At 47.7% G+C, this 13,637-nt stretch overlaps 1 protein-coding gene across 15 annotated transcripts in view; it reads left to right on the forward strand.

The window, feature by feature from the left end:
* The window catches only part of ATG7 (autophagy related 7), a 316,197-nt gene that overhangs the window by 27,240 nt on the left and 275,320 nt on the right, over positions 1-13,637 (forward strand). For 14 of the 15 annotated variants that reach the window (XM_025215165.1, XM_025215166.1, XM_025215161.1 and 11 more), the window contains one exon: positions 5,085-5,234. The exons of the other annotated variant lie outside the window; for it this stretch is intronic. In XM_025215165.1, coding sequence (XP_025070950.1) covers positions 5,085-5,234 — 150 coding nt within the window. The remainder of the gene's footprint in view (positions 1-5,084; positions 5,235-13,637) is intronic. 15 annotated transcript variants of the gene reach the window in all.

Here is a 13,637-nt window from a genome sequence, read left to right on the forward strand (position 1 = left end):
GATGACCCCAGCCAGGTGTTTGTGCAGTCTCTTCTTAAAGACCCCCAAGGTAGGGGGGAACACCACCTCTCTTGAAAGCCCATTCCAGATTCTGGTAACCCTTACCATAAAGAAGGTCTTCCTAATGTCTAGTCTAAATTTGCTCACTGTCAGTTTGTGGCCATTGCTTCTAGTTACTCCAAGGGGTGCCTCGGTAAACGGAGCATCTCCTAATCCTTGCTGCCCCCCGTGACAAACTTGTAGACGGCCACCAAATCACCTCTTAGCCTTCTCTTACAGAGGCTGAAGAGATCTAGGTCCCTCAGTCTCTCCTCGTAGGATCTATCCTGCAGGCCTCTAATCTATGCGTAAATCATGAGTTATCATGTCATGGTGCTTCTTGTTTTTTCTTTTTGTAAAGTACCAACTTTACTTGAATCCAAGACAGCTTTGAATTTAAGATGATCCTCCCAATAATTAGATGTATATATTTTTTATGTATAGCATTTGTTATAATTTTTCACATATAGAATCTAATTATTGGGGGGTTGTGTTAATTTTGTTCCCCGCCATGCTGCTGTGGCAGGAAAAGCAGTGGTATGGGGCTAGACCAGGGACGGGCAATTATTTCGGGCAGAGGGCTGCATACTAAGTTTTGGCAAGCCAGCGAGGGCCGCATGACAGGCAGCCAGGGGCAGATAAATATTCATTTTCTAAATTTTTTAGGGGCCCCACGGGCCGGATAGAATGGGCTGGCGGGCCGCATCTGGCCCGTGGGCCGCATTTTGCCCACCCCCTTGCTCCTCCCTGCAGCCTATCTTCCCTTCCCCGCCTTTACCTTCTCCTGCAGCTCTGCTGCTCTGAAGCTGTCAGCAGTGTGTCCCTGGCCTGACCGGTCCTCCATATAACCTCCCTTTTTATCTTACCCGCCACACCTTGATATTCTTCTGATCTCAAATGGGAGGCTGCCCCTGAATAGGGGCAGCAGGGTAGGAGCAAGGGAGCTACTGCTTTTCCTGCTATAGCAGCGTGGGATAAACAAATTTAACATCCCCTCCTCCCCCCCCCCACACAGCCTCCCAATAATTAAATTCTGTATGAGGGCAGAGGGCTCTCAGTGGTGTTTGGCTGACTCATCTGGATTCTTGTGGTCTCTAGGCTCTCTGCCCACCAACTAAAACCCTTGCCATTCACTGTGGGCATCTCTTGTGCCCTAGTGGACCAGCTGGTGTCTTACTGGCACAACTCATAGTCTTCAGTTGCTTTCTGGGACCCTAATTAAGCAATAGGGGCTTTTAATTGAGGCCTTCAGCCTCTCCCTTCAGCTACGCTCCTGCCTTGTGGGTGTTGCTCTGTTGTCCTTCATGCTCCTGTACAGGCTTCAGCCCTCTTGGCCTTGGCCTGCAGGTTACTCTGCCTGTAGACCTGTAGCCTGGGCCCACTTGCTCTGGCCCAGTTTATTAGCTTCAGTCTCTGTCTAGCTTGGAGTTCAGGCTCTGGCCCTTTCAGTTGCAGCCTGTCCCAGGCTCTCTCTTTCCTTCTCCCTCACCCTGCCCCTGGCAGAGCTAACAAAAAATAGAAAAACACCTGGAATGCCCCTCAGCCATCCCTCTACGGCCTCTTTCCTCCTCTATAGCCAGAACCTGGTCCTCCAGTTGTTGCTATGCTTTCCACGCTGCTGCTTTTGCCCTGGGGGCCCATACTGGCCACATGTCCCCTGCTCACCCAACAGCGGGAGACGCAACTTGCCGCCTCAGCTGCTGCCGGGCAGGCAGGGGGCACATAGCCAGCACAGGGCTCTTGAGGGAAAGGCAGCAGGGCGGAGAGCCCCAAGCACACAGCGAGCAGCCTGCATCCACCCCACGCACAAATCTGGGGGTGGGTGGGGGTGGCATATGCCCCCCATACTTCTCCCCAGGGGGGTATGCACAGCAGTGGGGAGCTGCTCCCCCCATGTCCCCTGCATGAGCTGCCCGTGGATCTGTCCTGCTCCTCGCCCCCGGTCACACTCACTGCCCTGGCTGTGCAGTACCCCAGCCCATGCCCCTGTCTCTGCCCCTGCCCCACTCCCTCATCATGGAGGCCTCGATCTGCCCCGCCATACCCCACCCCCTCCACAGACTTGCCTACAAGGAGCTGCTCTCCATGCTGCCCAGCTGCATTCTTGTCCATGTGCATGCGTGTGGCTGCACACGTGCATGCAGTATCTGGGGGTCCTGGCCAGAAGACGTATTATGTTTATCACTGAACTTTATCAGCTACACTGGCCTAAAAAAAGCTGATAGCCGATAATGTTAATTTTCCTTTTAGTGATATATCGGTGCACCTCTAGTTTGAGCTATGAACTATGAAGAAGAGTTGTAAAATGAAAGTAATCTGCATAAGACACTTTACACACAGAGGAATGCTCTCAAGGAAAACTTAGAAATTAGAATGACTGACTGGCATTGGCCTCAGGCTTTTCCTTGAAGACCAGTGAAATTAAAAATACTTTTTCTGTCTGCCAGTTTTAGGGAATATTTTCTATCTCCATGCATGGACTATGGTAGAATGTTTTTTCGTTTATAGATCAAAGTTAAATTGACTTTCAAATTTTTTTTTGACTAAAACTAATGTTAGTTGATAGTACAGAGCAGTTTCACTGAAAATAAATTGAACATCATCATTCTTCTGGTTTAGAAAAATTCTAGAAATACTCTGGAAAATGTTAGATATGTAACTGAGCAGGGAAGTCGATAAATCAATCGGAGACTTTTTACATAAAAATAACAAACTTTTAAAAAATAAACTTTTCAGTTGTACCTTTTGATTTTAAATGGAGTTTAATATAGAATGTTACAGCAGTTTTAATGCCACAAAAATCAGTACGAAGTAGAACCCCATAGTGAGGGGTTGTGGAAGAGCTGCTAATTCAGATTGCTACAGAGTAACACAAGTTGCACAAAGCAACTTAGCCTCCTTTATTGTGGAGTGCAATTAATATGCCTAAAAATGGTTTAGAAGTGTTTTTATAAGAATATTCTAGGTGGTTGGTTACAAATGAGTATTAGAAAAATATATAACCTCTTCTATAGCATATTTGATTATTATGCTGTATTTATCAAAAACAGCAATTGAAATAAACAATTGAGTTACCAAAGTACGTTGAGCTGATGTGTGAACTTACTGTGATGAATTTTTGTTAGTATCTGATCCTGTAAAATTAATTTTCATAACTTAAAAACAGATCAGAGTACATAGCTCTCTCTTGCTGTTTCTACTGTGGCAGAGCACAATTGGGGTGTCTGCCACTTAGTACGGGCTGCAGCAGGCAGGAGAAGGGCCTGCAAGGAGGGCAACCAGGAGACACCTTTGAGGAGTCCATTTTAAGGGGGAAGGAGCGCACCAACGGAGTGCTCATCACTTAAGGGCTGTTGCAGGCTGTGAGTGAGCCTGCCGTGGGTGTATCAGGGAAAAGCCTTCCCCAGGAACCAATTTTAAGGGGGAAGGTGGGTGGCAGAGCACCTGTGGTGTCTGCCACTTTGAGGAGAGCAGGCAACACACAGGTGCAGGTTAGCCCTGATGAGGCGTCCATTTTAAGATCCTGGCTCTCAGGGCTGGGGCAGTAGTTGCTGCCAGCAGCTGAGGGAGCAACACCACCCGGCTGCCCTGCTGTTCAAGGAACATCGTGGAGGTAAGTCTGGTGGGTTATAAGACCAGAGAGGAGTAGGGAGGGGAACCTGATCCCCAAGCAGGTAGTGGGGCCAGGCATGCCCATGTGAGGCACCTGACCCTGTAGGGGTGTAAGACCCCAGGGTGTGTACTGGGGCTGGGCACGACCATGTGAGGCACCTGAGCCTGTGGGGGTGTAAGGCCCCAGAGAGCAGTTGGGCCAGGGACACCCAATGAGGGGCACCAGAGCCCAGGGAGAATAGTGGAGCCAGGTATGCCCAAGTGAAGGACACAAGCCTTTTGGAAGGTAAGACCCTGGAGCCCCAGGAGAGGAGAGTTGAGGCCCTGGCTGAGGGGTGAGTGCATTGAGGCCCAGGTAAGTTTTCAGATCCTTGAGGCTGTGTGTGGGCCTGAGGCTGAGTAGGCAGCACAGAAGGAGCCGTGAGTAAAAGGGGGTGACTGACCCCAATGAGGGATGAGTTACCTGGTGTGGGGCTAGAGGCGAAGTCAGCCCAGGGTTTGACTAATTGCCCGGCCACCACATATGTGAGGGTTGTGGGACAGGCCCAAAAGGGCTGGTCAAGGAGAGAAGGGATAAGCCTGAGTGATGACCCACATGGTCACTTAAGGGAGCAGGGTGAAGTGAATGAGGCCCAGTAAAGGACATGAGTGCGAGAGGCCTGGTGAGAGCAGGAGGAGTGATAGAGGCCTTGTAAGAGGGGGGCTGTATGAGTGAGGCCCTCAACAGGGCAGCATGAGAGAGGTCTAACCATGTACTGAGTTTACCTGGCCTCAGGCCGTAGCATAGACCAGCTCAGAGATGACATCTGTGAGGCATGGGACATGATAAAGGGAAGGTTGGAGTTGTGTATTTACTGCCTGTGAACATAAGGGTGCTTGAAGGCCAGCCTCCCGTCTAATTAGCATCTTGATTAATGTACAACAACGCATGGCAGGCAAGTAACGCAGGTGGCTTGCCCAAAGTCAGGTGACAGGTTGGAACTATGACCGGGCCTGGGAGTTTGCCCATATCACGCTACAATTAGAATGGATTTATTATAGGGTTTTAGAGCTGGAAGGAACCTCATGAGGTCATTTAGTCTAGCTCCCCATTCAAGACAGGATCATCCTGACTAAAACATCTCAGCCAAGTGTCTATCTACTTTTAAAAACTTCCAGGGATGAAAAATTCCACAAGCTTCCTAAGGAGGATGTTTTAGTGCTTAACCACCCTAATAATCACAAAGTTCTTCCTAATTTTCAACCTAAAATTCCTGTACTGTAGTCTGAGACCAGTGCTCCTATTTCTGTCTCCTACAGCCCCAGGAGCTTTCCATTGTTGCAAGCTCTTTTAACATTTCTCCATCACTATGTTTGCAGCAGTGCAAAGTAATAATAAAAAGGTGTTGATTAGGGTAATTCTAACTGCTTGTTAATAAATCTTTTGTCTTCAGATTCAAGTACTCCAGAAGGCATATGATAAACTTTGCCAGAAAGAAGGAGTTACAGCTTTGCCTTGCTTTTTAATCAAGTATCACAATAATTCTGTTTTGATGTCCCTGCTTAAAAATTGGAATGAATTTTTCCAAGATCCAGGGGAGAAGGTAAGAAAAATTGTGGATGTAGTTATATACAAGAAATGATTGTGCTGAATCTACCAACTCTCTGAATTATGTTTTTACTAGGTACAGTTGCTGCATAGACAGTGGTCAAATCACTACACAGCAGCTCCCAGGAATTCTAGGTGCTTAAGCCTAAATGCTATTAGTGGAGCAGCCAAAAGTCTCAGCATCACAAAATAGTTTAAATCTTTGATTCTTTAATTGTTCTGTGTTAGTTTTTTTTCAGCCTTTTGTAGATAAAAATAATTAGGTGTTATGAGGAATTGTTATTTCCAAAATTCTTCGCCCATGTATAACATTATAGAAGTGAAAAGCACACATTAATTTCATAGACATTAGGGCTGGAAGAGGGACCTTTTTAAGATCATCCGGTACAGCCCCCTGCCTAAGGGGCAGGAAGTCAGCTAGGGTCAAAGGATCCCAGCAAGATAAGCATCCAAGTGTTTCTTAAAAGTTTCCAGAGAGAGTATGTGCTTATACCACCTCTGGGGGAAGTCTGTTCCAGGCCTTGGGGGCTCTAGCAGCAAAGACGTTTTTCCTTACGTCTAGCTTAAAATGAGCTTGCAGGAGTTTGTGACCGTTGGACCTTGTCATCCCTTGGGGTGCTTTGGTGAAGAGGCATTCCTCCCAGATCCTGATGTACAACCCTGATGTACTTATAGGCTGCCACCAAGTCACCCTGAGCTTGTGCTTCTCCAGGCTGAAGAGTCCCATAGCTCGCAGCCTCTCTTCATAAGGCCTGTTCTCTTGCCCTCTGATCATGTGTGGCTTTCCTCTGCACTCTTTCAAACTTCTCCATGTCCTTCCTAAATTGTGGAGCCCAGAATTGGATGCAGTACTCCAGCTGAGGCCTCACCAAAGCCGAGTACAGCAGGAGGATGACATCCTGGGTCTTGCTCGAGATGCATTGGTATGCAAACAAGAGTTTTGTTTGCTTTGCCAGCTGTGGTATCGCATTAGTGGCTCATGTTCATCTTTTGATGAGTCGTGACCCCCAGGTCTCTTTCGATTATGGTGCTAGCAAATACAGCATTGCCAGGCCTATAAGTGTGGTGTGGGGATTTTTTTCCCTGAGGTGGAGCACCTTCCATTTCTACGTATTGAATGCCATCAGGTTTTCATCTTCCCACCTTGCAAGCCTGTTGTGTTTGGCCTGGATTACCAGCTTATCCTTAAGTGTGGACACTCTTCCCCAAAGTTTGGTGTCATCAGCAAACTTAGCCAATCCGCTTCTGACACCAGTGTCCAGATAATTCATGAAGACATTAAAGAGTACAGGTCCGAGAACGGAGCCTTGGGGGACATCGCTAGTCACTGAATGCCATGTTGATTTGGTTCCATCAACTACCACTCTCTGGATCTGTCCCTAAAGCCAGTTCCCCAGCCATCGGACTGTGGAGACGTCGAGGCCGCAGTTGCCCAGTTTTTCTACGAGGACATCATGGGACTACCAGGGCAAAGGCTTTTTAAAGTCCAAATATATATCAACCTCTTCCCTTTTGTCCAGGTCATAGATGTCACTTGGTCATAGAAGGAAATGAGATTGGTCAAGCAAGACCTACCCTCAGCAAACCCGTCCTGGCTATCCCTCAGAATGTTGCCTTCTGTTAGCCTGTCAAGAATGGTTTCTTTGCTAATTTTTTCCAAAAATCTTCCCAGGGATTGAAGTCACACTGATTGGCCTGTAGTTTCCTGGGTCGTCTTTCCTCCCTTTCTTGAGGATGGGCTCCACATTGGCCCTCTTCCAATCCTCAGGTACTTTGCCCAAGTGCCACGAGTTCTCCAATATCCTTGCCAGTGGCTGCACTATGATGTCTGCCAGTTCCTTTAGCACTCTTGGGTGCAGTCTGTCTGGACCAGCTGATTTGTGGGGGTCCAGCCTCTTAAGATGTTCCCTCACAAGATCCATGCCAATGGTGGGCATATATTCACCCTCACCCTGCTCATCCCACATCATGTTAGGCAGGGTGATCCCTTTGGGCTGATGAAAAACTGATGCAAAGTAATTATTAAGCAGATTGGCTTTTTCCTGGGTGTCAGTAAGGGTTTAGCAGGGGTCCAAGTTTGCCCGTGTTTTTATTTTGACATATCTGAAGAAGGACTTTTTATTGTCCTTGATTCATGTAGCCAGTTGGAGTTCAATTGCAGCCTTGGCTTTCCTAGGTCACTCCCTGCAAGTGAGGACCAGCGTAGAATATTCCTCCTTAGTGGTGTTTCCTGTCTTCCATCCTTTATAAGCTTCTCTTTTTAGATGTAGGAGGTCCATGCATTCCCTGTTGAGCCAAGGGGGTTGTTGAGCCCTTTTACCACCTTTCCTATGGGTTGGGATGGACTCCTCTTGTGCTTCTAGGATTGCTTCCTTAAGGAGCAACCACTCATCTTGAACTCCCCTCCCTGTGAAATCATGGCCTCTCAGGGCCTCAAGAACAAGCCTCCTGAGCTTATGAAAGTTAGCTTTCCTAAAGTTGAGGACTACTACATTGCTGGCTGAGCTGCCAGCTTTGCGATGGATAGTGAAAGTGATGAACTCATGGTCACTGTCACCCAACTTCCCTTCGATTCCTAGGTCACTGATTAGATCATCCCCTTTGGCCAGTACCAGGTCCAGCAGCTCCTTACCTCTTTTTGGTCCATAAACTTCTTGAGACAGGTAGAACTCATCCACGCATGTAAGGAAGCTTTGAGACCAATCTGATTAGGCCAAATGCTCTTCCCATGAGATGTCCAGGTATTTGAAGTCTCCCATGACAAACATGCACTGAGAGCGTGCAGCCTCGGCCAGTTCCCTGACAAATTCTTGGTCAAGTTCTTGTTCCCGGTTTGGAGGTCTGTAGTAGACTCCTACCAGTGTATCCCCTTCACTCATAGTCTGTCCCAAAGGGTCTCCAGTTGTCCTCCTTGGCTGCCAGTCTCAGCTTGTAGGGACATGTAGATCTCCTTCACATAGAGAGCCCCCCCACCCCTTTTTTCAGTACAGTCTGTCCTGTTCAGAGTATAGCCATTTATACCCACAGTCCAGCCATAAGAGGAGTCCCACCAGGTCTGTTATCCCTGTAAGATCATAGTCACTTTTGTTTAGCAGAACCAGTTCCTCCTCTTTATTCCCCAAACTCCTAGCATTAGTGTACAGGCAAATAAGTATGCTGTGGGAGGCCCTAGGCTTCCTTGTACTTATGGAGAAGCTCTGTTCCTGGGCTGGCATAGAAGTGGGTTTCCTTGAGCATCCTAACCTGCTGACCTTGCGGTTGATGCTTGGCGCGCTTTCTCTGGTGGTTGTTTGCCCGTTCCCCAGCGAGCTTAGTTTAAAGCCTGGTCAAGCAGGTCAGCATTCTGGCTGAGAAGATCTTCTTCCCCAGTGGAGTGAGGTGGAAAAGCACACTTACTCTTAATTTGCCTGCACGTTAGGGAGCCTAGAACTTTACAGGAGCATGGAACACCTTGTTTCTATTTGTCTGTTTGTTCTATTTGTTGCCAGTGCAACAGCAAAATATTACATAGAAGATCATTTTTGTCATAGAAAGATGTTGAGATGCAGCATCTTCTGGAGTACCAGCAGTAATGCAAAAGCTTTAGAAAACCTGACTCCCTTTTTTAAAGCCACTGGAAAAATCTTTACATTGTTCAAATATAGATGTAAGGGTCTCAGGTGGATTGAATGTGGATTTAATCTTTCTCTGCATTTTTGCTTTTAAGTGTGAAGCACTGTGTGTTACTTGTAGTGGAAAGAAAAAAAAAAAAAAGAATTTCCACCCTGATAATGCATGAAGCAGCCTAATTCTGTCGTACTCTGTACTTACTGCTGACACTGACAGATTTGCCACCATGTTGTTCAGTTGCTTAATTTTGTTTTGGGTCCTTCTGAAATTCATTGGTGTCATCTTTTATTCCCAACTAACGTTATCTTATAGCATGGACAGATGTAATGTTTGTAGCTCTCGAAGTTACCAAGTGCTTTTAAAGCACTCAAAAAACTGAGGGAACAGACTCTGCATAGCACTGAAGCTCTACAAATTGGCCTGAACCAAATAAATAACTCAGGATGAAACAGGAATAGGAATGGCTTTGAAGTGCTCTACTATGAAGTGTTTCATGTTAAGTATGTACCTTCCAGCAGAGCTTGATTAGGGAGTTGGTTGGTCTGCTGTACTCTTACTTTCAACCCCTGCCCCCTCCCAGTGTAGCCCTTCTGACTTGCTCCGAACTCCACACCCTTGGAGTCATAGACCCTGCATGTGACTTTGCCTTGTAAAGCAAGGTGCAAAGGTATGCTGCAGCACCACTTTTGGGACTGCCACCCAAGGAACTTGGCTTCTCAAATGCAGCATGATCTCAAGAATTTATCCACTTATGCACCACACTGCCTGCACCTGAAAAATATCTTTGTCCGTGAAGCTTTGCATGAACTGTAGATGAGCATAGGGTCATGAACACCTTCTTTATCTTGAATGAGGAGAGCTCCCAAAGGTCCCTCAGGAACAGCCATGAGAACCAGGTTCTTTATGAGCAAATCACAGCAGAGATGGCAGCTTGCAGGGACAGCCAAGACTGCCACCAGTGCTAGACCAAGGTGAAGGTACTTAAGGTATGGTGCAAGAGAGCCCATGATACAAGTTGTATTTTAAGTACCCAGCTGGTGTCATGCCCATACTAGGAGGAGCTGTCTATGGGTCCTTGCTAGAGACTACTCCACTGAGCGCCCCCCCCCACTTAGTTGTTAATTCTGGTAGAGCCAGAGCTGTCCAGTGACAGCAGTAGTATTGACCTGGAAGAATGCTAGAAGGCTCTGGCCCAAGGCCTAGCCCAGCCATAGCTGAGAAGACCCTTGTCTTATTCGGGACTGCTGAGCAGATGTATGAGCTCTTTGGGCAAGTCAGCAGAACTAGCACAAGTCTTGAGGAGGAACAGCCAGTCGGGCATGGGAAAATGGCAGCCTTTGTCCTGCCACCGTCTCTCTTCACTACAGCGCTTCTCAGCACTGACATCCGAGGCACCCAGAGGGAATGCCAGGTCCCAGCTCTCTGGAGGGAATGGCTGGATGCCAACTCAACTGGGGAGTGCCAGGGTACCCACACTACAGCAGCATTTCTTGCATCCCCCTTTGTGAGCTCTCCATATTCAAGATGCAGTGTCCATGACTCCTCCTCCCAATAACTTTGGGCACTGACAGATGTGGAAAAAAACTGAAAAAAACTGTGCTTTACTGGAAGAAGCAAACGTTACTTCAACCTGGCTTGGCAGCATCTATATAGATTGAGTGTTTCAGCGGGACTTTTGGTGCTTTCCTCTGATAGCTTATTCAATCAGGTGGTAGATAAATGTGTCAAAGAAGCCCCACTGAAGTGCCCAGTCTATACAGATGTTAGGAAATGAGGGTCCAACTAATGTGCTGCCTCTGGACATGCGCTGGGCTTCATGCAGGAGCACACCAAGTTTAAAGTCAAGCGTTGGGTTTGTTTGGGTTTTTTTTTCCATGTCTGCAGGCAGCCTTGGTGGCACTTCGAGGCTTATAGCATGGCTATACCTGCTGTCAACTACAAAGTCCCTATCAAGTAAAGCAAAACTGTGGGAATGGGGAGCCCCAAATGATGATTACACAGGACACATGGGGCCCTTGGGAGTGGGGTTCTGCTATCTCCAGGGCCATTAGGATTGCATAGTGCTAGCAAAGCTTGTATTCCCTTGGGGTGGGGAGGAGAAAGGAAGGGGATTGGAGTGTGTAAAAAGGAGCTGCTTAACACAAGCGTCTCCCTGTTAAGTTGTACTTAATAGGAAACAAAAGGTCAGTCCTTTTTTTTCTGTTGCATGATTGCTTGAGCCTAAGGCAGTTTGTGTTAAAGCAACGGTGTCTCCTTTCTATTATAAAGCTAGTGTACCCAGTGTGGGGTATGTTTAGTTAAGACACTACCCCGACTTTCTGTTTTGTTTTATGAACCGGTGTTTTGGGGAGGAAGAGATACCAGCAGTGCCTGGAGCAAGGTGGAGGCAGGCCCCAGAGCAGGGCAGAGATAGCTAAGATAGTGAGAGAAAGGGGAGGAGGCCTGGAAGGCCTGTTCCCCACGAAGGCTGAGTTATTGAATGGTAACACCTGCAAGTTATGGACAGGGGTGCATTGAGATTTAGAGCCAGTGGTCTTTCCCTTCCTCAGCGAGTCCTTGCTGTTGTGTTATTAAAAGTCCTGGGAAAAGTTTACAAGCTTTTGCAGCTTGATCTTGACACCTTGCGGACAGGGCTGGAGGTCTCCGAGAATGTATCCCACCACCCAGCATCCATACCACAGTCAGAGAGTGTCCCAGATTCTGATGTGATCATTTCCTCCCAAGGGCTGAAGAAGAATTTTTCTTCAGAATAGCAGACAGATCAAGCTTTGGTAGAGATTGAGGTGAGAGAGGAGAGGAGGCAGTTAACTGAAGATAGTAAGGCATCTTTGACAGTGGGAGTTGAAGGGAAAACAGCCACACAAGCTTGTCATTCCAGCAAGGAGTCAGTAAAGCACTGATATAATCCAGTCTTCTGATGTAACATGAGACCTTTCTCTCATGGAAGCCCACATGTCTCATTGGAAGGAGGCCCAGTGACTTAAAGTCATGAGACAGGACCATCTACAGCACAGGCAGTGAGGCTTTCAGTGGCCACCTTGTATACCTCCTGCTGTTCTGTAGTTGGGGCCAGAAGGGAGGGTCACGTTAGCATAAACCATAGAGATCTGCAACTTTTGAAAGAATATTGGGAACATTCATGTAAGGAGGCAAATTGTGGCTATGCCTCCTGTAAATTACAGGGGAAAGTTCCCTCAGCAGCCCAAGTCAACCAAAATTGACTCTCCACCCTAGGCTCATTGAAGACTGCCTGTGTATTTGGCAGCAGACCTGTGCAAATAGGGAAGTATTTGATTCTGATTCGATTTGGAGGTTCAGATCACTGTTCTGAATCCATTTGGCTGAATCAGCTTCAGAAGATTCAGCACCTATTTGGAGAGATTCAGAGATTCGGCCATAGAGTATAATGGGGAATCACTGAAATACTTATAACTTTGTCACTTTTTGGCTGATTCGGATAAAAAATTCAGGAATGGTAATCACTTTTGAGGGCATGAAAGTCTGCCAAGTTTCAAGGAGATAGGTGCACGGGTTTGAGGGAAACTGGACCTCAGGTTGCTGACAAGCAAAACTCATGACATGGGTGACACTGTGTGTTAAGGCGCACCCTCACTGGCGCTGGGGCCTGTACATGACATGGTAGTGTGCCCCAATGAGGCTTCCTCCTCCCCTCCAGCCTCAGCTCAGCCCACCACTTTAAATGACAACAGTTAAGCAGTGCACTGCAGCACAGTAGCACTAGCATTTCAGGTAGTCAAGGTGTCACAGATGAGAGCCTTTCTTTTCTTTCCTTTCCTGCAGGAGCTTCTTCTCCAGCAGCTGCCAGAAAAACTTTCTGGCAGCTGCAGCCCTGGGACTTAGATGTGCCCAGGGCCCTGCATCTTTCTGGTCAGCTGACCGGGAACAGGTGCTACGGGTGTTGGTTTAAGGAACTGGCAGACAAAGTCCTTTGGGTCATAGAAGTAGGGATGAGAGCCTTTCTTTTCTTTCCTTTCCTGCAGGAGCTTCTTCTCCAGCAGCTGCCAGAAAAACTTTCTGGCAGCTGCAGCCCTGGGACTTAGATGTGCCCAGGGCCCTGCATCTTTCTGGTCAGCTGACCGGGAACAGGTGCTACGGGTGTTGGTTTAAGGAACTGGCAGACAAAGTCCTTTGGGTCATAGAAGTAGGGTTGGAAGGGACCTTGTAGATCTTCAAGTCCAACCCCCTGCCTGGGCAGGAGGAAAACTGGGCTGAAATGACCCCAGGCAGGTAGGCATCAAGCCTCTTCTTAAAGATCCCCAGGGTAGGAGCCATCACTACTTCCCTTGCAAGTTAGTTCCAGATCCTAGCCGCCCTAACTGTGAAGTAGTTCTTATGGATGTCTAATCTAAACCTACTCTCGCTGTCAATGTTGTCCACATCTCTCTTGAAGTGGGGTGCCCAGAACTGGACACAGTACTCCAGCTGTGGCCTGACCAGTGTCGCGCAGAGGGGGAGGATCACCTCCTTGGCCCTACTTGAGATGCACCTGTGGATGCACGATAAGGTCCAGTTAGCCCTGCCGACTGTGACCTCACATTGTTGGCCCGTGTTCTTCTTGGAGTCAATGATGACTTCAAGATCCCTTTCAGCCTCCGTGCGCTCAAGAAGGGAGTTTCCCCATCTTATAAGTGTGCTGCTGGTTACTACTGCCCAAGTGCAGCACCCTGCACTTGTCAGTACTGAAACGCATCCTGTTTTTGTTAGCCCACCCCTGCAACCTTTCCAGGTCTTGCTGCAGTCTTTCCCTCCCTACTAGCGTGCCCACCTC

The sequence above is a fragment of the Alligator sinensis genome, unplaced genomic scaffold (assembly GCF_000455745.1).
Source record: "Alligator sinensis unplaced genomic scaffold, ASM45574v1 scaffold1224_1, whole genome shotgun sequence".
NCBI classification, from domain to species: domain Eukaryota; kingdom Metazoa; phylum Chordata; order Crocodylia; family Alligatoridae; genus Alligator; species Alligator sinensis.